The sequence below is a fragment of the Medicago sativa genome, chromosome 3 (genome assembly GCF_051527215.1).
Source record: "Medicago sativa cultivar Bolivia chromosome 3, Bolivia_mono, whole genome shotgun sequence".
NCBI lineage: Eukaryota > Viridiplantae > Streptophyta > Magnoliopsida > Fabales > Fabaceae > Medicago > Medicago sativa.
Window position 1 is genome coordinate 75,674,641 of NC_140751.1, and position 23,143 is coordinate 75,697,783.

At 33.0% G+C, this 23,143-nt stretch overlaps 1 protein-coding gene and 1 long non-coding RNA gene across 2 annotated transcripts in view; one reads left to right on the forward strand and one right to left on the reverse strand.

Moving 5' to 3' along the window:
* Nucleotides 1–2,514: 2,514 nt before the first annotated feature.
* On the reverse strand, nucleotides 2,515–5,165 carry LOC146940234 (uncharacterized). The gene is made up of 4 exons (XR_015031916.1): nucleotides 4,816–5,165; nucleotides 4,619–4,670; nucleotides 4,050–4,189; nucleotides 2,515–2,802 (listed from the first exon to the last, which is right to left on the reverse strand). It is a non-coding gene; the product is annotated as an uncharacterized LOC146940234 (long non-coding RNA).
* A 4,986-nt stretch (nucleotides 5,166–10,151) lies between these two features.
* Nucleotides 10,152–23,143, forward strand: part of GSL8 (glucan synthase-like 8) — a 36,084-nt gene continuing 23,092 nt past the window's right edge. Inside the window, exons 1-17 of the mRNA XM_085753914.1 lie at nucleotides 10,152–10,638; nucleotides 10,950–11,047; nucleotides 11,190–11,353; nucleotides 12,407–12,530; nucleotides 12,872–12,982; nucleotides 13,207–13,332; nucleotides 14,029–14,118; nucleotides 15,216–15,313; nucleotides 15,389–15,506; nucleotides 16,479–16,607; nucleotides 20,035–20,108; nucleotides 20,183–20,261; nucleotides 21,234–21,326; nucleotides 21,420–21,522; nucleotides 21,603–21,726; nucleotides 22,528–22,717; nucleotides 22,816–22,868. Of these exons, the coding sequence (XP_085610040.1) occupies nucleotides 10,425–10,638; nucleotides 10,950–11,047; nucleotides 11,190–11,353; nucleotides 12,407–12,530; nucleotides 12,872–12,982; nucleotides 13,207–13,332; nucleotides 14,029–14,118; nucleotides 15,216–15,313; nucleotides 15,389–15,506; nucleotides 16,479–16,607; nucleotides 20,035–20,108; nucleotides 20,183–20,261; nucleotides 21,234–21,326; nucleotides 21,420–21,522; nucleotides 21,603–21,726; nucleotides 22,528–22,717; nucleotides 22,816–22,868 (1,988 nt within the window). The 5' untranslated portion in view covers nucleotides 10,152–10,424. The remainder of the gene's footprint in view (nucleotides 10,639–10,949; nucleotides 11,048–11,189; nucleotides 11,354–12,406; nucleotides 12,531–12,871; nucleotides 12,983–13,206; nucleotides 13,333–14,028; nucleotides 14,119–15,215; nucleotides 15,314–15,388; nucleotides 15,507–16,478; nucleotides 16,608–20,034; nucleotides 20,109–20,182; nucleotides 20,262–21,233; nucleotides 21,327–21,419; nucleotides 21,523–21,602; nucleotides 21,727–22,527; nucleotides 22,718–22,815; nucleotides 22,869–23,143) is intronic.

Consider the following 23,143-nt stretch of genomic DNA (forward strand, 5'->3'; position numbering starts at 1 on the left):
GTTGCATTTAATTTGCTTCATCAAATAGATGGGTGCAACTTAGACTAGTTGCATGTAAAGCCTATTTGTATATTCTTTTTTTTGGTGAACAAAGAGGGCCAAAGCCCAAAAGAAAAGAACACACTACAAAGTCACGCTAACACTCCTAGGCATGCAAGCCCCGGAAAAGTCATCAAAGAGGAGATTCTGGAGCTCTCTAGGTGGAACCTCAAGAATGCTCACATCATACGAACTCTGGTTAAGACTATAACTAGCTAGCCAATCAGCGCATCTGTTTCCTTCACGCCAGGTGTGCATAAAAATAACATGCCATTGTAACTTTGAGAGGTCTTGGATACGACGAACCAAAATAGGGGTATTCTAAAAGCATTCCAACCGTACAACTTATAGCATCCACAATGAATATGTCAATTTTTTAATTCTTAAATAGATCTCATGTGTACACATCACTCATTTATAATTTTTTAATAGCAGTACATAATAAACATTCAATTTCTCAAACCCATCATCTCACACAATTTTTCTGAAACGGGACTCACTAATTGACTATCAATAACTTTATGTCATTGCATTTCAATTTTTAAATGTTAAAAATAGATGGCTCCACTAGACCCTTAAAAAAATCTCATTTATAGGTACCGATAAGTACCAACTTTTTCAAGTTTGAAATCTCCTCATTCTAGATGGTCTTATGAGATGGAAATGAAAACTTGGTCGGTCCTCTTGCTGTTTAGGCATAGCCACGTGTAGTTACATATAGTGAATAACTTTTCCCTTTGTCCATGTATTGTTTAGTGGATAAATTTTAGAATGTACATCTAAATAAATGGACTAAGCGGCCTATTTGTTTTGTAGGATTTTTGGTCGGAGAAAAATACCGGGACATTTTCACATGAAATATTAATATATATTTTTGTTGAAATGAATTTTTATTCTTTGCATTTAATCTGTGTAGGTAAAATAGATTCTTTAGTAAAAGATGAATGATGATTTATTTAAAGGTTAAGATTTCAGTAATTGTAAAATAACTTGTACTTGAAATAATTTGTATGTGCGCGCGTGCGTGCAATCCGTATATCAGCAAACATTTATACTTGAAATTATATTTTTTAAACATCATTATAGGCAAAACAGTTTTCAAGAATACATAACAATTTTAAACAGTCCAATGTTTACCAGCAGAAATGATTATGATCCATATAAAAGACACATTTTGAAAGGAACGGTCTGCTCCCAACTCTTTGGCTTGCTCCACTTTACACCCAAATCAATTCTCATCACAACGGCGGTTCAACAATGTTTGTCCTTCTATATGAGTGGATTTGCTCTTTCTTTCACGAGAAATGATATTTGTACATCAATTTTATGACAACTTTTGTACAACTTTCTCTCTCACACTCACATGATAATCTTTTCCTCTCTCTTCCTTTTTCTCTCTCCGTTGTTTTTGACCAATAAGAAGAGAGAACAACAAGGTTGTCATCAAAGCCGTCTTCAAATGGATGTACATATATCACCACTCTTCTTTCACTCTTTGTGTGCTTTATGTTTTTAGTTGCTATTGATATGACCTTTGAAGCTCTTTATTTCACTCTTCCGTGTGCTTTATGTTTTTACTTGTTATTATTGATCCAATTAAAGCTTAGTTTTTTTAAAAAAGTTTTTAAAATTTTTTCTTTTCATAATTATTCTCAATAAAAATAACAATAAAATATAATAATTTCATTGAAAGTTTTTTTAAAAAAGAAAGGGAAAAAAGTTCAAAGACCAATATCAAAGTGCACGTACTGATATAAAAAAATGCTGAAAGTGCAGGGATTAATGATATTTTTAACTAAAAAGATAATGAATAAAATAATAATAATAAATTTGGAATGTTTTTGTCTTTTAGTGTGCCATGTGGCATGTAATGATTGGTTCACGTGGCACACCGTTAGTTTTTTTTTTTTAGTATTGCTATTTCATGCGAAATAATTATCTAGAAAGCTTCCCGAAAACCAATTTGGCCAATCAAAACTGTTGCTTTGCGGAATACACGGAAAACCAGCGGAATACACGGTTAAACCAAAACATATCAGCTTCTCTCGGGACAAATTCGGGACAAACTATTCGCTATGAATAGTATTTTCCTTTTTTTTTTAACCGAGACTTAACAGAAGGACCAATGCCAAAATTTTATAAAGTACATAAACCAATTCCAAACAAAAAAATGCAGGGACCAATGCTAAAATTTGGTAAAAATGCAGAGACTAACCACATATTTAAGCCTAAAAAAAATCTGACTTAGGATTAAATATAAAGTAGTCTCTGAATGCGCATTTTCGTTATCAGTTTGGTCTCTGACGTTAAAAATTTATGTTAACTGATGAGGTGACAAATGTTTTGTATTTGAAAATCAGATAATGATAACGACTTATAGTTGGAGGCTTCGAGATATGTGGACCTTTGGTGCAACTTATATTTGTTAACGTTAAATGATTTGTATTCTCGTTGCATTTAGTTTGCTTCATCAAATAGATGGGTGCAACTTAGACTAGTTGCATGTAAACCATATATATATAAGAGGTAGTATTTTAGTTTGATAGTCCACAAGCAAAGGGGGTAGTATTTTAGTTTGTAAACCAACTATAGTATTCTCGTTGCATGTAAACCATATATATATAAGAGGTAACCAGCTATGTCAAAGGGGGTAGTATTTAAACACAAGCAATCCTCTTCACTTGCCATTCACTTTCTTTCCCCATTCTACTTGCCATCTCCATCCTCTGCTCAAACTCTTGTCATCTTCATCCTGCAAGATAACTGAATCTATAGTTGTTATCTTTCGTGTTTATGCATTTCTCTTGTGTTTAATGTATTTTTCAAGTTGTTTGATAAATTTGTCCTTCATGATTGAGAATTATGTTTTTATTAATTGTACTACATGCCCTATGATGCAGGTGGTAGGTACATTAGAGGATTAAAACAACTTTTCTTATTGGGTTGTGTCCTCTTCTCTATAGGGATATGTACATATTCATGTATTCAATAGCTTATCCATGCAATTTTTTACCACTCCTTTGTCTCCAATCATCAGGTTTCAACAACCAACTCATGGGGACTCATAAAGGAATCACACCAGCAACAACACAACAAAAGAATACTATAATTGGAATACATTTCCTAAAAGTTAAATTTTATTTTGAAAGGTGTGAATATTGTTAAATTAAAAGTTCTATGGAGAAAAATATGTTCATCATTTAAAATAGTTTAACACACAGACTCAACATAAGATTAAGGGTCAATAACATAAAATGGCAATCCATCTACACCCATTTAAAAAGAAAACTAACAGAATTTCTAACAGTGCTTGCATGCTATTCAACAATGGTTGATGATTTACAACACCAAGAGTCGAAAAAAGGTACATAAAAACATGTAGAATCGAAAGCATTATTGTTGCATTAACTCATGCAAAAAGGACGGCGCATATTACCTTGGTTATGGAAGTGGTAAACCTCCAAGATTTAAGGTGACAGGAAAAAAATAGGACTTTGAAGTTTTTATGCAAACTATCCACAAAAGAAAAAGGATTCTTTTTTAAAATATGGTTTCTTATGAAGTGCATAATGCTACTACCCAATTTTTTTTTGCCTCAGTCCAATCTACACTTAAATTTTAGCGAAATTAGAATTCTCCTATACTAAGGCTAGCATAAAGACTATGAATCCATTCAAGTCAATGAAGCTATTTGATGTGATTTTGATTTTCCCCTCCATTAAAAACTTTATTAGTATGTTAAAAATTCACCAAAGATTCAAGATGAACAACCCCCAACAGAATACAATAACTATAACAATATAGATCAAATGAGTTGAGACAATACTAAAAATTTAAATTTAAGATGATTGTTTTCGTATTTAAATAGTAGATGAGTTGGGCATCAATTACAAATTATCTTTTTTGATGTTGAGACATAATCTAAGCATCATGAAATTTAAAAAAAATATAAAAAATACATTACAAGAGTTGTAGAATGTGAATTATAAGGGTTAAATGAGAGTAGTTACCTCTATACTAAGGTTCAAGAGAATACCCAAATTTCTTAGCAGACAAAATTATCAAGTCACGTAGTTCTGTTACATCAAAAAACCTTGCAGCAGCATATATCAACAAGGGTATAGCTTCCTTGCATTATTCAGGGCAATCTCTATTTAAGAAGGTCATAAATTGTCATCATGATACAGTGGTGGCAGAGTGATTTAATTTGACATGAAGACATGATATTCTTAACCAAATAAAGAAAAGCAGATCATGATAAAGTATGATGCAATATCAAACAGTGTGCAGGTATATATTGTAGACATAAAATCCAAGAGTAACAATCATCTTATGTTGAATGTTGATCAGCGCAATTATCAGTGTCCTCGATTTTATTCCAACTCTCAACAATTTGAGGCAACCCACACAAATGGACTAATCATCTTTCTAGCATTGTCTGAATCAATTTAGCATGTATTTTATCTTTATGGAATTTATAATCTAGGTGGGATGAAAAGATATGAAGGTATGAATATGATAATGTTGTCAGGCCTTAGAAATAACTAAAATATAGATAATAACGTAAGTAATCACTTACTTGTTGTTATCAAGGTGAGCAATGTCACAAACCAACTGCTATGAATGTAAATCTGTTGCAAAATCAGATCAATCGACAAACAAACCAACTCAGGTGTACAATATAAGTTAATTCCGAATTTATAAAGGAAAGGGATTATAGTCTGGATCTGGAAGAAAAACTGGAACTTTAGTTTTTATATACATTAGAGCACTTACCGGAAAATAGACGGGGGAGCTATAGTGGTATTTCGGAGAAGGTGCTGGGATCATGAAATAAATGTACGGGTTTTGTAGAGATCTGATGTTATTTTTCACGATCCTTCGTCGTAATTGTCGGAAATGGCCAATGAAGGCAGCGTTGCTCCGACGAGAGTGGTGGCGGTTTGACATTCTGTTGGGTTGAGGAGGTAGATCTCAACTAGAGGAGACTACTGGTTGTGGTTGCACGGTCATTGATGGCCAGACAGTGGCCTGCATGTGCATGTGCGGTAGTAAGCGTCTGGGTACTAGAAGCATTCAAGGAAACAAAAAGAGGGTCGTTTTTGTTGAATAACTGAAAGGAAGTAAAAACAAAAAAAAAAAAAAAAAAGGAATAGGTGACCGATTAAATGAGAGAAGAGAGAGAACCGGTAAAAGTAAATAACAATTATATTTAATATTTTTCTCTCAAAAAATATATATTTAATATTTAATGAAAAATTACTTCTCCGATCTCAAATGTAAGTAATTTTTTATTTTAAATGATATATGTGGTATATATTTTTAGGGTTTAAATATATTTTTGGTCCCCTATAAATATACCAACTTTTTGTGTTAATCTCTCTAAAATTTTCCTTCAACTTTTAGTCCTATAAAATTTTCCATTACTAATTTTGATCCCTATTTATAAGTAAATATTTGTATTTTTTAATGAAATTGTGCATAAATATGTAGAATATTGTAAAAATCTCTCCCCAAAAAATTAAAATTTTCTAACCAAACATAGATTAAATATGAAATTTTAACTGCAAAAAACATAAAAATTCATATTTAATTCATGTTTTGTTAAAAAATTCTAAATTTTTTTGGGAAATATTCTTATAATATTATAAATTTTTATGCTAAATTTTATCCAAAAATATGAATTCTACATATGAGTTTAATTTAAAGGAGGGACCAAAGGTAAAGATGAAAAACTTTTGGGGGACTAAAACGAAAAGTTGACATATTTATAGAGATCAAAAACATATTTAACCCATATTTTTATGACTATTTTTATGATAATTTTTCAATAATTTTACAAATATTTATGTTGTGTTCATATTTTCCCTCTTTCTTTATCTCTATTGTTTTTGCTTCAAAATAAAATGGAAGAAAAAATTGTCTTAAAAATGGTTGTGTTTTTGTTTCAAAATAAGATGAAAGAAAAAAGTTGTCCATAAAATAATTGTACAAATGTCAATTCTCTATTTTAAAGTAGTACAATTTTCAAAATACAATCTCTAATATTTATTAAAAAATATGTAAAATGACAATTTCAAATTCCTACAACATTTTTCCATTGAGTAAAAAAGGCTAAAGTTTGTATATTAAAAAGGTTAACTTAATATTTTAAAATATTACAATTTTAAAGTTTCAATTTTAATTAGTAAAAGAAAAATTACTTTGATTTTGGACTAAAAAAGTGATGCAATTTCAGTTTTGAACCACACCTCCGATTTAATAAAATAATACTACATTTCTTAATTAATATTAGCTCAATTGATAAGTATTTCACTCATGCGGAGGGTTGTGGCTTCAACTCTTAATGTTAATATGAAAATATCTAATAGACGATTCGTAAATACATTCATAACGGTGGTTATAGTTTGGCGAACACATGGCGAGAGTTGGTCGAAAAACGAGCAGAAAAAGGGACGCCATTTTCAAGGTAGTTCCTTTTTTAAATATGATTTTTTGGTAACAATTCTCCCATTAATATGCTTTAATATATGATTTCTAAAACAAAAGAAAATAAGTTAAATATATGAATAGATTTTTTAAATTTTAAACTTTTTTTTAAAACAAAATTTTTAATCTAATTTTTATTTTTGAAAACCTGATATCTGACTCAAGGATCGACTAATTCGAATAACACAATTTGACCTTTCACTTGCAAGGTCTATTTAAAGACAAAGGGAGAGTCATGTTATGTATGGACTTTCCTTTTAAAAAAATGTTACGTATGGACTTAACCCATCAGTAATGAAATTTTTTATATATATTAATACTCTTTTAAAATCTTTGCTAGCTAAGTAAAGCTATGGGTATTTTAAATATAAGCAAAATTTGATTTTTTTCCTTCAATAATTTGATATGTAATAATAATATTAGATTTTTTTCTTCTCAAAGTTTGTATTAATATTCTCTTCTCTAATGCAATCATCGTTGCCATTTAACACCACTTTGCATTTAATTTCTGTAATTTTTTCATTGTCATATGGTAGTTTGAAGATAATCGTGCGTTAATATTTTAATTTGGAAATTAATGACGATATCCACCCGTGCGTATGCGCACGGGTACCAGACTAGTATATACACACATATTAAAAGCAATCCAACGGTACAACTTAGAGCACAATGAATATGTCCATTTTTTAATTCTTAAATAGATCTCATGTGTACACATAACTCATTTATAATTTTTTAATAGTAGTACATAATAAACACTGAACTTCTCAAACCCATTATCTCGCACAATTTTTTTGAAACGGGACTCACTAATTGACTATCAATAACTTTAGGTCATTGCATTTCAATTTTTAAATGTTAAAAATAGATGGCCCCACTAGACCCTAAAAAAAATCTCATATATAGGCACTTGATAAGTACCAGCTTTTTCAAGTTTGAGATCTCCCCATTCGAGATGGTCTTATGAGATGGAAATGAAAACTAGGTCGGTCCTCTTACTGTTTAGGCATAGCCACGTGTAGTTACATATGGTGAATAACTTTTCCTTTTGCCCTTGTATTGTTTAGTGGATAAATTTTAGAATGTACATCTGAATAAATGAACTAAGCGAGCTATTTGTTTTGTAGGATTTTTGGTCGGAAAAAATATTGGGACATTTTCACATGAAATATTAATATATATTTTTGTTGAAATGAATTTTTATTCTTTGCATTTAACCTGTGTAGGTAAAATAGATTCTTTAGTAAAAGATGAATGATAATTGATTTAAAGGTTAAGATTTCAGTAATTGTAAAATAACTTGTATTTGAAATAATTTGTGTGTGCGCGCGTGCGTGCAATCCGTATATCAATCATAAAGCAAACATTTATAATTGAAATTATATTTTTTAAACATCATTATAGGCAAAGCAGTTTTCAAGAACACACAACAATTTTAAACAGTCCAATGTTTACTAGCAGAAATGATTATGATCCTTATAAAATATACATTTTGAAAGTAATGGTCTGCTCCAAACTCTTTGGCTTGCTCCACTTTACACCAAAAGCAATTCTCATCACAACGGCGGTTCAACAATGTTTGTCCTTCTATATGAGTTGATTTGCTCTTTCTTTCACTCTTCGTGTGCTTTATGTTTTTACTTGTTATTGTTGATATAAGTTCTCAAGTTCTCTCTTTCACACCTCAAAAACGAAAATACTAAATGAACACCACATAACTGCCAGTCCTTACAATATACAACTAGAAAACACCAAAAACTTATGTTTAACATAGACCCCACACCGCAAATGTGATCACCATCCTATATATATCCAAGTTGCTTAATGATGTTAATTTACATAGTTGCTATTGCAGAAGTCGTTTTGTTTTTCTATGACTCGACTTGTCATTTTCTTACCCCTTATTGATCAAAAGACTTGCTATCACTAAGTTGCTAACTACTTAATTGCTCATTTCTCGACGTTTCTTTACCACCAATTATATTTTGTTATGTTATGAAAATGCAAAATATCTATCATATACACATACAATTTGAATCAAAATTTAATAAAAAATAATGTTCATAATTTATACGCATTGGCACAATAAAAAGAGAAGGCAGACAGAAACAAAATATCCGTCTGAACGCTAGCAATCATAACATGTTTTACATATATTTAAACAAGAGTAAAATGAAAAAAAAAGTAACTCATTTTATTTCATCCACTTTCAAACAGATATTGTAAGAACTTTGCTCTATTAAATTATAAATTACCCACTAAATGAAATGAAATCTATATTCTATTTCATTTTATCTCGTTATCGCTCATTTAAATTATGCTCCGCTCATTTTCATCGATCCAAACCGAGTTTAAAAGAAAACACTTAGACTATATTTGGCAAGGCAAATAAGCTATATTATTGCTTATTGAAATAACTTGTAAGGTTTCTTAAAAAAAACTCGTTGAAATAGCTTACAAGCTTGCTTAAAATAATAAGATGTGTTTGACAACAAGTTTTTTTCATTAGTTTATAACTTTTCCTGAAATGCTTTGTATTTTTTTTTCCTTTTCAAAAGCTATTTCAAGTAGCCTTCGTGTTTTTTTTAGCATTTATTCAATATTTAACCTTTATTTTATTTTATTATTATTTTAAACAATTTCCAACTAAGGAAAAACTGCACACGTTATATTTTTGTTAAAAAAAACCATATCTTTTTTCTTTTTCATTCGAGTGTGTTAAACACTTTCTTTTTTCCTTTTATACATAAAATCATCGTGCTCTCTCTATAGAGTTGATATATTATTTTTAAATAAAACTATCAGCCTCTTCGCTTGGCGCTTGTTACGTAATAGGTTACCAACAACGGACAATTTAATCAAAAGACACATTTTACATCCGAATGCGCAGTTATGTGTGGGTGGATGCAGCATGATAGAAGATGCAAAACACTTATTCCTCTCTTGTGATTTTTTTGGCAAGCTTTGGTATGGTATTTCTCACTGGCTTGGTTACCACTTAGTGTTTCCTGAAACTGTGTCAGATCATTTATATCAATTTAGTACCTTTAGCGGCTTCTCTAATAGCAAACGCTCAGCCCTGAATCTTATTTGGCTATCTTGTGTGTGGGTGATCTGGCTTGAAAGGAACGCTCGAATTTTTCACCAAAAAGAAGCTTATTTTAATCAATTATTAGATAAAGTTAAGCTTCAATCATACTGGTGGCTGAAAGCAAATCGCCCTAGCTTTGTTTTCTCCTACCATTCATGGTGGTTGAACCCTTTACCGTGCTTGGGAATATTTATGTAACAGGGTAGTTTTTTGTTTTTGTTTTGGCCGTTTGACATTCTTGTAATTGACTCTTTCAGCTGGGGTTTTGGCACTCCTTGTGCTGAAATCTTCAGGCTTTCAGTATTTTAATCCATTTTAGTTTCTTCAAAAAATAAAATAAAAATAAAACTATCTATATAACTTTCCACGAAAAGAAATAAAAAGATAACATCAAAGTGAAAATGTTTAGGTAAACAAAAAATTTCAATGTAATTCCTATATTACATTCATTTATTATTTTTTTGCTCGAAAATAAAAATAAAAAAACACGCGATCGTGTTCAAAAGAGATAACTGCAGTATCGTTCAATTCCATCTTTCCATTTCTTTTAATTTTGTTGTCTAAAAAGGACAAAGGCAAAAGCGAAAGAAAAAAGCTAGCAAAAAAACACAACTACAATCAGCTATTACCTTTGGCATTACCATCGATCCGCGTTTCTTCTTCAGAGAATCTTACTCCTTAAGTACTCTCTTAAGACTCTAACAACGAAAGACTTTTTCTTCTAATTCAAACCGCACTCACACAAAACTGTAACCGCCTTCGTGAAAACCACGCGCTTCTAGGTCTCCCGATTCATTCCGGCGCCATGGTTCGGCCTCCGCCGCGCGATAACTGGGAGAAGCTCGTTCGTGCGACGTTGAAAAGGGAGCAGCTGAGAAATGCCGGTCAAGGACATGCTAGACACGCCAGCGGAATCGCCGGTGCAGTTCCGCCGTCGCTCGCTCAAACGACGAACGTTGATTTGATTCTACAAGCTGCCGATGATATTCAATCGGAGGATCCCAACGTCGCAAGGATCTGTAAGCTTTGAATTCACAATTCATATCTGAAATTTAACTTTCCGTTAGAAATGCAGTAGTTGATGAAGTTGTTTTTGAATATTAGATCTATATAGTGTTGCAGTGACATGCGTTTGAAATGTTTGTTCAATTTGTGTATTTAAATTGCTATAGATATTACTCATAACTAAATTTATGCGCTAGAAATCTCAAGGTATCATAATTTGATTGCATGCTTATATAATAAATTTAGTATGTGTCAACTGTGAGTAAGTTCATAGTGTTTGTTTGTTCTATTTGTATGAATACGAACTTATACTTTTGACCTTCAGTGTGTGAGCAGGCATATAGTATGGCTCAAAATCTTGATCCCAAAAGTGATGGTAGAGGAGTTCTTCAATTCAAGACCGGTTTAATGTCTGTTATTAAGGTAATTGTAGCGAGTTTTTAGGATTACATTGCAAAAGGTTTAGGAAACCTTTGCCGTCATTTGATTATTCTCTTTTTTCGTGTGAATTTTAAGGGCTTAACAGCTCACCTGCTAACGATTTTCATTTAACTGTATTCTACAGCAAAAACTTGCTAAAGAGGGAGGGGTTCAAATTGATCGCAATCGTGATATCGAAAACCTGTGGGAGTTTTATCAACGGTACAAGCGACAACATAGAGTTGATGACATTCAGAGAGAAGAACAGAGATTGCAAGAGTCTGGAAATTTTAGCTCTACACTGGGAGAGTATGTCCAACTTATGAATTTTTAGCTAATTAGACTTTCCAATGACGTAATTTATTTCTTGAGTGAAATTAGAAGGTTGTTGTGATCCTACTAGAGAAATGGACTAAAAAAAAGCTTATAAAGGGTAGACAATCCTCACCATTTAAGCCAAGTTTGTTGGGGACGGCTTAGACTCAAACCTATGATGATATTATAACCTATGATAAATGTGTTTTTTTTTTTCCCACCAGTAAAGGCACAAACTAAAATGTTGCGTCCTAGGCATGATGATATGTTGTTATTATTTGATTAAGATAACAGTTGCCCATGCTTGTGAATTCTAGTTCCGGATGTGAGGAGTGTGTCCAGATCCCACATAGACTAGAGATATGGCCAAAGCAGTCTTTATTAGCCTCGACTCGAGCAAACCTCACAGTTTGAATTAGATCCAAACCCAAATTCTAAGTGGTTATTTGTTCTTTTATCTGTGACTAAAATGTTGATGCATATTTTAAATTACGACTCTGAATTATTTTTCTGCATGGTTAAAATTATCAACTTGTTTCATAGGATATACTTTTGTATGTTCATGAAAATTCAATGTTTGGTCTATGTATTTTGATCGAAATTTATCACAAAGTGAAAATAAATATGAATGCCTTTGCTTGATAGCTTCCTTAATAAGTTCTTGAAATATTCTTTTTCCTCCTTGGTCGCTAAAGTTGATATGAGGTCAGCTTTTAGCCTTTCATTTTTCGCACAGGTAATTACAACGTAGTAAGTTTCTTGTGACTAATAAATCACCGTGTTGAAGGCGCAACACGTAAACATATGTTTATTTGCAAAATGATAAGCTGGAAGATGAACTGTCCATTTACTTTCCGTACGTTATATATGTTAATGTTAATATTCTATCATGATGTGCAAGGTAGTGAAATCATTGTTTGTTGTCTTAAAAATGAAGAAAGACTCTCATTTATATTTCCATTTTATGTTGAATATAACTATTGGAATATCTTATCTAGATTATGCTTTACTATGGTCTAATTTTTGTTTGTTGATTTGTTCTTCTAGGTTAGAACTCCGATCCTCCGAAATGAAAAAGATAATTTCCACACTACGTGCCTTAGTGGAGGTCATGGAGGCACTTAGCAAGGATGCAGATCCCAGTGGAGTTGGTGGTCTCATAACGGAGGAGGTACTCCTTTACATAATTTTAAGATGTTTATCATTAAGCAAATTAACTTTGCTGATTATTCATAGCCTGCAGTCCGGTTTTCAATTGTTCAAGATAGTGTTTTAAACTTTAACAATTAAATTTATTATTGATAAGGAGTTGGTATGTGTTTCGAAATTTTTAGCCACTCAGTTTTTCAGGTTAATAGTTGACATTGAGAAATAAAATTTCTTTTGACCATCTGTTGTCGTTATTCGACTCTTGAAAGTTTTATTACATGAACTCCGCAAACTTCTAATAATACTTACTTTAACAAACTGATTGCACAAATAACTTTTCATCTATCTTATATGTTTTGTTAGTTAAGAAAGCTAAAAAAGTCAAGTGCGACATTATCCGGAGAATTGACGCCTTACAATATTGTTCCGCTAGAAGCGCCATCATTAACCAATCCTATCAGAATTTTCCCAGAAGTAAGTTGAATCCTTCAGAATACTTGTGGTATTCCTCCCCCCTCTTTCTTTTTCAGTGACCTTTCTTTGATATGTTTTTGTTTTTGATAATCACTTAAAAGGTGAAGTTACAAACATTGAAAGATCCATTTATGTTTGTTTGCTTGATTTCTGTAATGTCATCGTGGATTTACGTGCTATGCATGGTAGTTTCTTTGACTTGTGAGGTTTATTCATAATCTCAGGTTAAAGGGGCAATTTCTTCAATCAGATATACTGAACAATTCCCTAGACTTCCTGCTGGATTTAAAGTATCTGGAAAACGGGATGCAGACATGTTCGATCTTTTGGAATTCGTGTTTGGTTTTCAGGTTTGTAATGGTTATAAAATTTTCTATTGTTGCTGTATACCTACCATGGCTAACCCGGTGGTAATTAAACCTCTCTTCATAGGTTCCTGCTGGGTTCATCTCTTTAATTTTCATTATCAAGGTTCATATGTGGTTCCAAATATTAACAACATGTCACCATTTACTACTAACAAGGAACAATGCAAGGGCATTTTGTATTACTAAAACAACAACTTCCACCTGCTTCAATGATGTCAAATTCTTCTCCATTGATAAAGAGCATCTATTTTCAAACTTACATATTTCTAGTTTTCACAATTTTCTGATTTTTAGGAATGGTCAGATTTTAGGTCCACCCATCTTTTAAGTATCCCCTGTAGTTCTTATTGTAATTGCTTTGTTACCATTATGATGGAGATTGTCTCCCCTTTTTTCTAGTTCCCATAGTTATTCTTCTATCTTGTATCTTGTAATCTGTTAAATCAACGAAGGTTCTAAGGTTCTTTTTGGTTTGATGTTTAGCATAACAGACCTATCTTACTGTTAGGATATATATATATATATATATATATATATATATATATATATATATATATATATATATATATATATATAGGTGTAGATTATCCTTGAAGTATGAGTCTTATAGGTGTAGATGTTTTGGTTCCAACCATGTTTAATATCTTTCATTGGTAATCTTAGTTTTCTTTTATGCAGAAAGATAATGTAAGGAACCAGCGTGAAAATGTTGTTCTGATAATAGCAAATACGCAGTCGCGACTTGGCATACCTGCTGAAGCCGATCCGGTGAGTCAGTTTGAAGTTTCTAATTAATTGCAGCTTCATGATCTGCTATTTATCTTTCAAGTTTGTAAGCGTGCCATGTTCCTTGATTTTCTGTCTTCACAGAATATTCAATTATTTTGAATATATGTTGATATCATACTTTCTGGTTTTCTGTGAGGGTTGTTTTAAAACTTATGCGTGAAATTATACAAGAGTTCAATACCATTTTTTTGTTCAAGTAGAAAGTAGTGATCTAGAAATTGGCTTTCTAAGGATATAATTTTGTTCTTCAATGTTGTACATCTTAAATAGATTTGCAAATTTTCTGTATCTTTATATTCATTGATTCCTTTGATTATTTGTGCAAGGATTTGATTTTCAATGTATGAGCAAGAGTGCACGACTAGTGTTATGCTTGCTTATAGCTATTTTGTTTTCTGAAGAGAAGGTTAAATTTGTTGATAGGATCAGAGAGCTTCATACATTTAAATTGTTTGTTTTATGATGCATAGAAGAGTTTTAGTTTTACTCTGAAGTTGCAAATTACTAAAAGGTGTGAAATTTTGTCGCCCATTTGGTAGGTGTTTGTTATATGCAAAGAGGTTTGTTCACCCTTTGAGCTCTTCTTTAAACGCCCACTTTTGTATGTGTTAAGAGTGAAAACGGGTTTGTAGAATGTTATTTTTTTTAACACAGCTAATCTAACTATATTTGTGATAAGTACATGAATGCAGTAACTTAAAAATTATATTTTATACCAAAGACTGGTAGGATAGGAACCTCCTTTTCTCTAGCAGAAAATGGGAATTTAACCTAGAAAAGACAGAGAAATGATAAAGAACAGGAAAATTGAACAATGACTGCCAGTAAGCTATAGCTCTTTTACGGGTTAACTTCCTCTCAAAGTTTCCCGAACTGAATTATTATTACTTCCATTCCTCTGTATCTTTTCTTTTTATCATATTCCTAACTGAACTGCCCTCTGTGCCTTACCTGCCTGTGGCCACGTTGTTACCTGTTACAACGTTGACCCACATATTACATATCCCACTTGATTTATGCTTTTTGAAAGAAAATTAATTTTGTGGCTTTTCTGTTATGTCTGATGGAATATACAGAAAATTGATGAGAAAACAATCAATGAAGTTTTCAAGAAGGTGCTAGATAACTATATCAAGTGGTGCAGATATTTGCGAATTCGTGTTGCATGGAATAGGTCATTACTTGAACCGTCTCTTGCTTTGAACTAGTTTTCTCTGAGTTTGCTTGATAGGGTTTTTGTTCCCTGCAGTTTCGAGGCAATTAACCGTGATAGGAAGCTCATTTTGGTATCTTTGTATTTTCTTATTTGGGGTGAAGCTGCAAATGTTCGATTTCTCCCTGAGTGCATTTGCTATATATTTCACCACGTAAGTCTTTTATGGTGCTCTTTGACTTTTGGGTTATGTTTGCCTTTTTTAGCGTTGTTTCTTCAAATAATTGAGATTAACTTTTATACCTCATTATTTATTCTACACGCACCATTTTACAGGGATTCAATACATTTTTTGTTTGGTGGGGGGAGGCTTTGTGTTTAGATTACTCAATTTTGCTTTCAGAAACGCTATAAATCAAAATGGTCCAGACTCCAGAGATGCACTTTTTTTCTTTTCATAAAATGGTTGTCTTGCCTTAAGTATACACTATACAGAGATAACTCCCGTTCCCTCTGTTTGGATGGGGGTTTAAAACAGCCTTAGCGATTAGTAGCCGGAATTTAGTCACCTGTGTCATTCAATTGGAAGAAATATAAAATGACTATAGATTAATATATTTCACTAGTATTGAGCATAGAAAAGTATTAGCCTCTAATTGCTTAAGGTACCAGTACTCTCGCATAAGAAAGCATCTTACTATTAACCTGTCTGTTTTTAAGATTAACTTGCATTTTAATATTTGGATTGTTCTGGTCAGATTTTATTTTAACTTTCAAATACATTTTGCTGGTATCTTGTAGCTGTTTGTATACTTTAAATTCAAAATGTTAGACACAAAAATTGTAACTGAATTTTTTTTAAAAAACATTTGTTACTTTCTTTTTCAGTTGATAGAACAAAGAATGTACTATGTGGTTTTGTTCTTTGAATGTTACTTAGGTTATGTCCCTTTTCATAATATTAAATATTTGACACGTATGAAGCTTATAGTCTGGGTTGGATCCAGTCATCATAGTATTATGGATAAAGGTTCTGTAAACAGTAAGTCACTATTTATATAGTTTTTTCCTTAAAAAGTTGAGGGAGTGTGGCCCTCACCCCTGCTTGAACCCACCCTGCGAGAATTAGTTGTTTCAAGTCACTTTTAAAGAATGCTAAAATTCCCTCTCTTATTGGGTTATTTAGATGGCAAAAGAACTGGATGCTATTTTGGATCGTGGAGAAGCTGAAGCTGCAGCAAGCTGCTTAACTGAAGATGGTCCTGCAAAGTTTCTTGAGAAAGTAATTTGTCCTATATATGAAACGCTAGCGGATGTGAGTTGCTTTATTGATCCTCAGTACAATGCAGTCATTTACTTGATTTTTGTTATGCGTGAATATTCTTTTAATTGGTTTCACATTTGTTTGTTTGTATGAGTGCGTACATCAGTCACACAATTATTCACCTTTTGTGATGGGTAAAATGCCACAACCTGAAGCAACACCTAGTTAAGTGAGGGGCTAAAACAAAACGATTACTGGATCCAGTTGCTGTGAAAATCTTAGGTTTAAGAGTCTTATCATAATTTTAGTAGATTGATGAGATTGGGTTTTTAATAGTTATACTATAATACTATACTAGTACTTGACCCTATCACCCTGATCGGTAGTATAAATAGGTGTTGCTACTAGTGCATTGTATTGTAAGTCGTAGCAATCAATAATTTATTTCGATAATAAATTTGACTTGAGTTGAGTTTTAGGAATGTGATATTGACTTCAATTTAATTATATAATTACTGATTGTTTAAAATATGAATCTATATATGAATATAACTTAAGTTAGAAATATTATTGATTATAATCAAAATAGTATTGATAATGTTAGTTCAGAAAAGAGTACTTCATACCTTCTTTAAAAAAACTATTTACCTTGTGAATAACACCTTTCTAAGAATTGAAGATACATCTGGAGAGAAGGTTTACAAGCATTCAACAAAGAATATCACTTACCTCTTAAATGACACCTTTCTAAGAATTGAGTATAAATACAACGACAAGGTTTACGAGATTGTTAACAATCTGAGTACTACGAGTGTACCTTCTTTAAAAAAACTACTTACCTTGTGAATAACACTTTTCTAAGAATTGAAGATACATCTGGAGAGAAGGTTTACAAGCATTCAACAAAGAATATCACTTGCCTCTTAAATGACACCTTTCTAAGAATTGAGTATAAATACAACGACAAGGTTTACGAGATTGTAACAATCTGAGTACTACGAGTGTACTTCATCTCTCTCTCTCTCTCTCTCTCTCTCTCTCTCTCTCTATATATATATATATATATATATATATATATATATATATATATATATATATATATATGGTGTTAAAGTTGGTTAACTAACTCAATTAGCTGCACTGTATGTAACATTACGTGACCTGAAAACCCATATTAGCAAATACAAGATACATCCTAAAAAGCATACTCTTACTCTAGAAAGCATGTATGTGACATGGAACAGACAGCTTTATGATATTTTGAATCGAGGAAAACAGCTAAATTTAAAAAATTATAAGGCACCACATGGTTATGATACAATACGCAAAAGCCTGACTAGCCTGCCTATCACACACATCTCTTGCCCAATCAACACCTTAATACCCAATTATATTAGTGTTGCCTTTATCAGTAAAGGCAAGCCCTTTCCAGGCGACCCTTTGAATCAACATCTGAATTCAAACATCTGCGTTCCAATGGCTATCGCAAGGGGAATCGAGGAACTGACTTACTACACTGAATGGTAAAGGATGTCTGGTCTAGTCATCGTGAGATTATTCAATTTTCCCACAAGTCTTTTGTATCTGTCTGGATTAGGATAGATGTCCCCTGATTAGGAAGAAGCTTTCATTAGGATCCCCTGAAATGTTGATTGGTTTGCAATCTATAAGGCTTGTCTCCTCCAAAAATACAAGAGCATACTTCCTTTCAGAGATAGGATTACCGAACTTCGATTGGGCTACCTCAATCCCATGAAAATATCGAAGAGGACCCAAGTCATTAGTCTGAAAGTTATGAAATAGGTGGTCTTTAAATGGCTCGATACCCTCATAGCCATCAGAATGTCATCACATAAATCACCAAGTAGATATATTTATCTGATGACACACATTTAGTAAAAATGAAGCGTCTTCCTTGAATCGAATCATTCCAAATTGCTGCAAGACTTCGCTAAATCTTCTAAACCATGCCCAATGCGGTTGTTTCTAGCCATACAAAAACTTATGCATTTTACATCTAGATTACACCCCCTCAACCAACAAATTCAGGAGGAGGTTGCTCCTTACAAATCTCCTCCAATGTTAGCATGCATTTTTGATATCCAAATCCAACTGAAATAGAGGCCAACGCTTAATATGGCAGCTGTAGCCAAACATAGTCGACGTATGACATCATCCCAACTGGAGAATAATTTTCACTATAATCACGACCATGGACTCAAGTATACCTCTTTGCCACTGGATGAGCTTTCAATCGATCTACCTATCCATCAGGGCCCACCTTAACTTTAAACACCTATCTGAAACCAATGACGGAATTCCCAGAAGGAAGTGGAACAAGTTCCGAAGTATATCTCATCAATTATGGCTTGTCTCCAAGCTAACAGTCTTATGAATAGAAATAGATGAAAATGCAGACACAAAAGCTCAATAGGGGGGGAGATAAACAATGTTATGACAAGAAATTATAAATATGATTGGGGTTAAGGGTTGAACATTCATCTTTGCAGATGACAATAGGCAAATCAACAGACACAGTTGGAGCTGGACGAGAGGTGGAAACACTTGGAACAAGAGCTGAAGCGCATGGATCAAACTGTTGCTCATAGGCGGTGCCATACCGGTTCTCGAAGGCGGTGGAGACTCAAGTGATGATGAAGACACATGGCAATGGTACCTCTGAAGGAACCAAAGATAGAAAATTGAGCTCGATTAAATTGGGTTGGGCCTAAATCAACCCCACAAAAATACAAAAATATATCACTGATTTGCTCAGGGAGACATGAAAGTTAGCTTGTAAACCTGTAAGCACTCCAATAGATTCGAGTGTGAAATTGGGAAATGCAGATGAATGTGCAGCAGTGGATAAGGAGATGTATCAACGATTGGTTGGAAAATTGATCTATCTGTCTCGCACAAGACCAGACATTGCATTTGCTGTTAGTTTGGTCAGTCAATTTATGCATAACCCAAGAGAACAAAACACATTGAGGTGGATATGCATTTTATCAAAGAAAAGCTTGACTCCGGTTTGATTTGTACTCCGTACGTAACTTCGCAAAGGCAACTTGTGGACATTCTCACTAAAGGATTGTGCAGCCAAACATTTGAAGGAATAGTATCCAAGCTGGGAATGGAGAATACCTATTCACCAGCTTGAGGGGGAGTGTTGGAAACAAAAAACTAATTAATGTTTCACTTTCCTAGACCTCTTTAATGCCCCACTTCTCAATTAGTTTAAATTCATTGTATAGCAAGTAGAACAAGTTCAATGTATCTTAGGAAGTATTGCTAGCTTAAATGCTCCCTTGTAAATTTTGCACCTTTCATTTACTATCACTGTACATGCCATGTATATAAATTAAGCAAGCATGATGTTGAGTGCTATGCAATTCAAGCACAATCAGGAAATTTGTCTCTCTATTTTTCACATTATGTACACATGCTTACGTGCTGCCCTGACCCCTAAAAAATGCAGGAAGCTCATTATAAAAATGGAAAAGCTGCACATTCAGCATGGAGGAATTATGATGACTTCAATGAATACTTTTGGTTAGCAGCTGTCATGACATGCAACATTTTTTACTAGTAGGCAATTTTCCATTCTAATTTGCGGTTACGTGCAGGTCGCCTGCTTGTTTTGAATTAGGCTGGCCAATGAGGACTGAATCGCCGTTCTTACGTAAGCCGAAAAAATCGAAAAGGGTTAGTTCTGATGCTTTCTTTCTCATTTTATAAATTTTATGTTGTTATTTAGACATTTTTTCCTATACGAATATGGCGCTAATACAATTTTTTTTCTTACACTTGCGCTGTTATTTCTGAAGCCATCGCGATTGCGTATAGTAGGTTGTATTCGATAATTTTGTAGTTGTTCTCCTTCCAAAGATGGATGTTTTTTTGAATGGACCATTTTGAATTTTTTTCGTCCCGTATTCAAGATTTTAAGTAATTTAAAATTAATTTGTCTGTATTATGATTGCCGTTTGTTTTCTTTTTGAACAAGAGTTGCCGTTTGTTTTGTTAATCAATGGGTGATTTTACTTCCCTTTTTGTTTGTATCATACCACATCATACTACCCGGCAATTTCTATAAAAAAATACCACTGCCTGCAATTTTCACATTTAATCTCGTATTCAAACTCCCATTTCTAAAAAAGGGTCATAGTTTTTTCTTCAGTTATGTAGATCAAACATGGAATGAATTCCTCTTCATTTACTGGACTGTTGCAGTTGGAGAGAGAACAACAGATGAAATAAACTGTATTTTAAATTAATTTTATTTAATTTCATTTGATTTATCAGTCTCTTTCCAACTGAAACTGTTAAGTAACTGGAAAGGATCGACGCCCATGAAACAGGGTCATCGAGTTCTGTCCCCATTTTTACTAAAGGAGCAATTTTTTTTTCTTTTTCTTTTTCTGTACTTGGTGACGGAAGATTCTTCCCTTAGCTTGTAATACCGGTAGTTTATGGAAGGCTTATCACCAATTTTTTTTTTAAAATTTTAATTGATGTTTGAAGATTTTTTTGGTAATAACATTGTATTTCGAGAGTCTGAGTAGTTTGGCCGAAGGTGATTTATGGGCTGAGGTTATGGTGACTGTTTTTTTACTTGATCAGAAATGATTGTTCAATTAATTTTTCTTGCTTGTATTTTGAACATGTGATTGGCAGACTGGTAAAAGCAGTTTTGTTGAGCATAGAACGTTTCTTCACTTATATCGAAGTTTCCATCGTCTCTGGATCTTCTTGGCATTAATGTTTCAGGTTACCTTTTTCATCCATCAATTTACACTGAAGTCTGAACTGTAATTAGTGATGAATTCTTGCATAAAGTATGTGTACTCCTGCTTCTCACAGGCTTTGACAATTATTGCTTTCAACAAGGGGCGTATCAACCTGGACACTTTTAAAACAGTACTTAGCATCGGGCCATCATTTGCAATTATGAATTTCATTAAGAGTAAGATATTTGTGTTTTCTGCTGTTATTGTTTTAGTGAATTGCAAGTAATCCTCAAAATACTATTTTTATGATGAATAGGTTGCTTGGATGTGTTGCTCACATTTGGGTCATACAAAACTGCAAGGGGCATGGCCGTGTCAAGGCTAGTGATAAGGTTTTTTTGGGGTGGCTTGACTTCTGCGTTTGTAACATATGTTTACGTGTGAGTTTCTGATTTTCCCTTGGCTATTTTATTAGGTAATTAACAGTGTTGTTACGAGTTAAATTTAAAAATGGGTTGACGTCCTTATCAAATTGATATGGTAAAGTGATGCATTCACATCAATGAGGTGATGCAGATGTTTTAAAAATATTTTTTTTTGAAGGATTTAAAAATAGTTATAATGATTTATAATTTCATATGATGACTAATCACAACCAATATATGGAATAGATACAAATTATGCCTCAACAGTTCTTTGACAATGTCAAGTAAATCAAATTGGCAATTCTAAAAACATAAATATATAACATACCAACTGAGACACACAATGGGAAATGGTAGAAAATAAAGTCATATAATGGGAAAATTAGTAGTGTCAGTCGAGAATATTAGTATGGCATGAAATTACAGGATAAGGGAGTTTAGCTTCTAGACTGCAAGTTGTGTATGACTGTTTAATTCAGATCATATTCTCAGGGTTTCTTCTTGGATTGCCTAGTCATTAAGTTTATGAGGTATAGTGGGCTGAAATTGCACATTACATCAATACCAGTTGGCCACTGAGCATTTTAAATAAATTGGCCGAAAAGCATAACGTGACCACTGACCAAAGGAGCCACATCACCCTGATGTGGCCAAGGATCAAAACTACTGAGTCAGGCAGGTCATCTGGGTCATTAAGGCTGTTTCATGCCCTACCTCAGCTCCTAGGTTGGCAAATCTGCCAATTTTAACTACACTGGCAATTAGGATTGCATCATAACTACCTGAGTATTAACAGTATTTATGCTACAATTGCAGGAAGGTTTTACAGGAGAGGCATAATAATAACTCTGACAATTCATTCTATTTCCGGATTTACTTGCTTGTACTGGGCGTTTATGCAGCTATACGCCTATTCTTTGCGTTGCTGCTCAAACTTCCTGCTTGTCATAAACTTTCTGATATGTCTGATCAATCATTCTTTCAGTTTTTCAAGTGGATATATCAAGTGAGTTATTTTTTTCTTTCTAATTATACCCGACAAGACTGTTTTCAGGTTAATTTTGTATGTTATGACTCAGTTGCTTTCTCAATGAAATAATTCAGGAACGGTACTATGTTGGACGTGGTCTTTATGAGAAAATGAGTGACTACTGCAGGTGGGTTGTGTGCAGAAAAGCAAATATTTCATTCACATATAGGATGAGACACCTATTCGCTTATATATATATATTTTTTTTTTTTTTTTCTTCTGGTTTGAACTTGAACCATTTATCCTGGAACGACTGCAATTAGAAGGGGAAATTGTACAGAGCCATCTTTTGAACATAATGTCTTTTGCACAGTCACCTTCAAGTTTAATATTGTTTCAGTTTTTCTCTGAACTTTAGTTATTGTTATCATAAGCCTTTATGTTAGTTTAGAGCTAACTCAC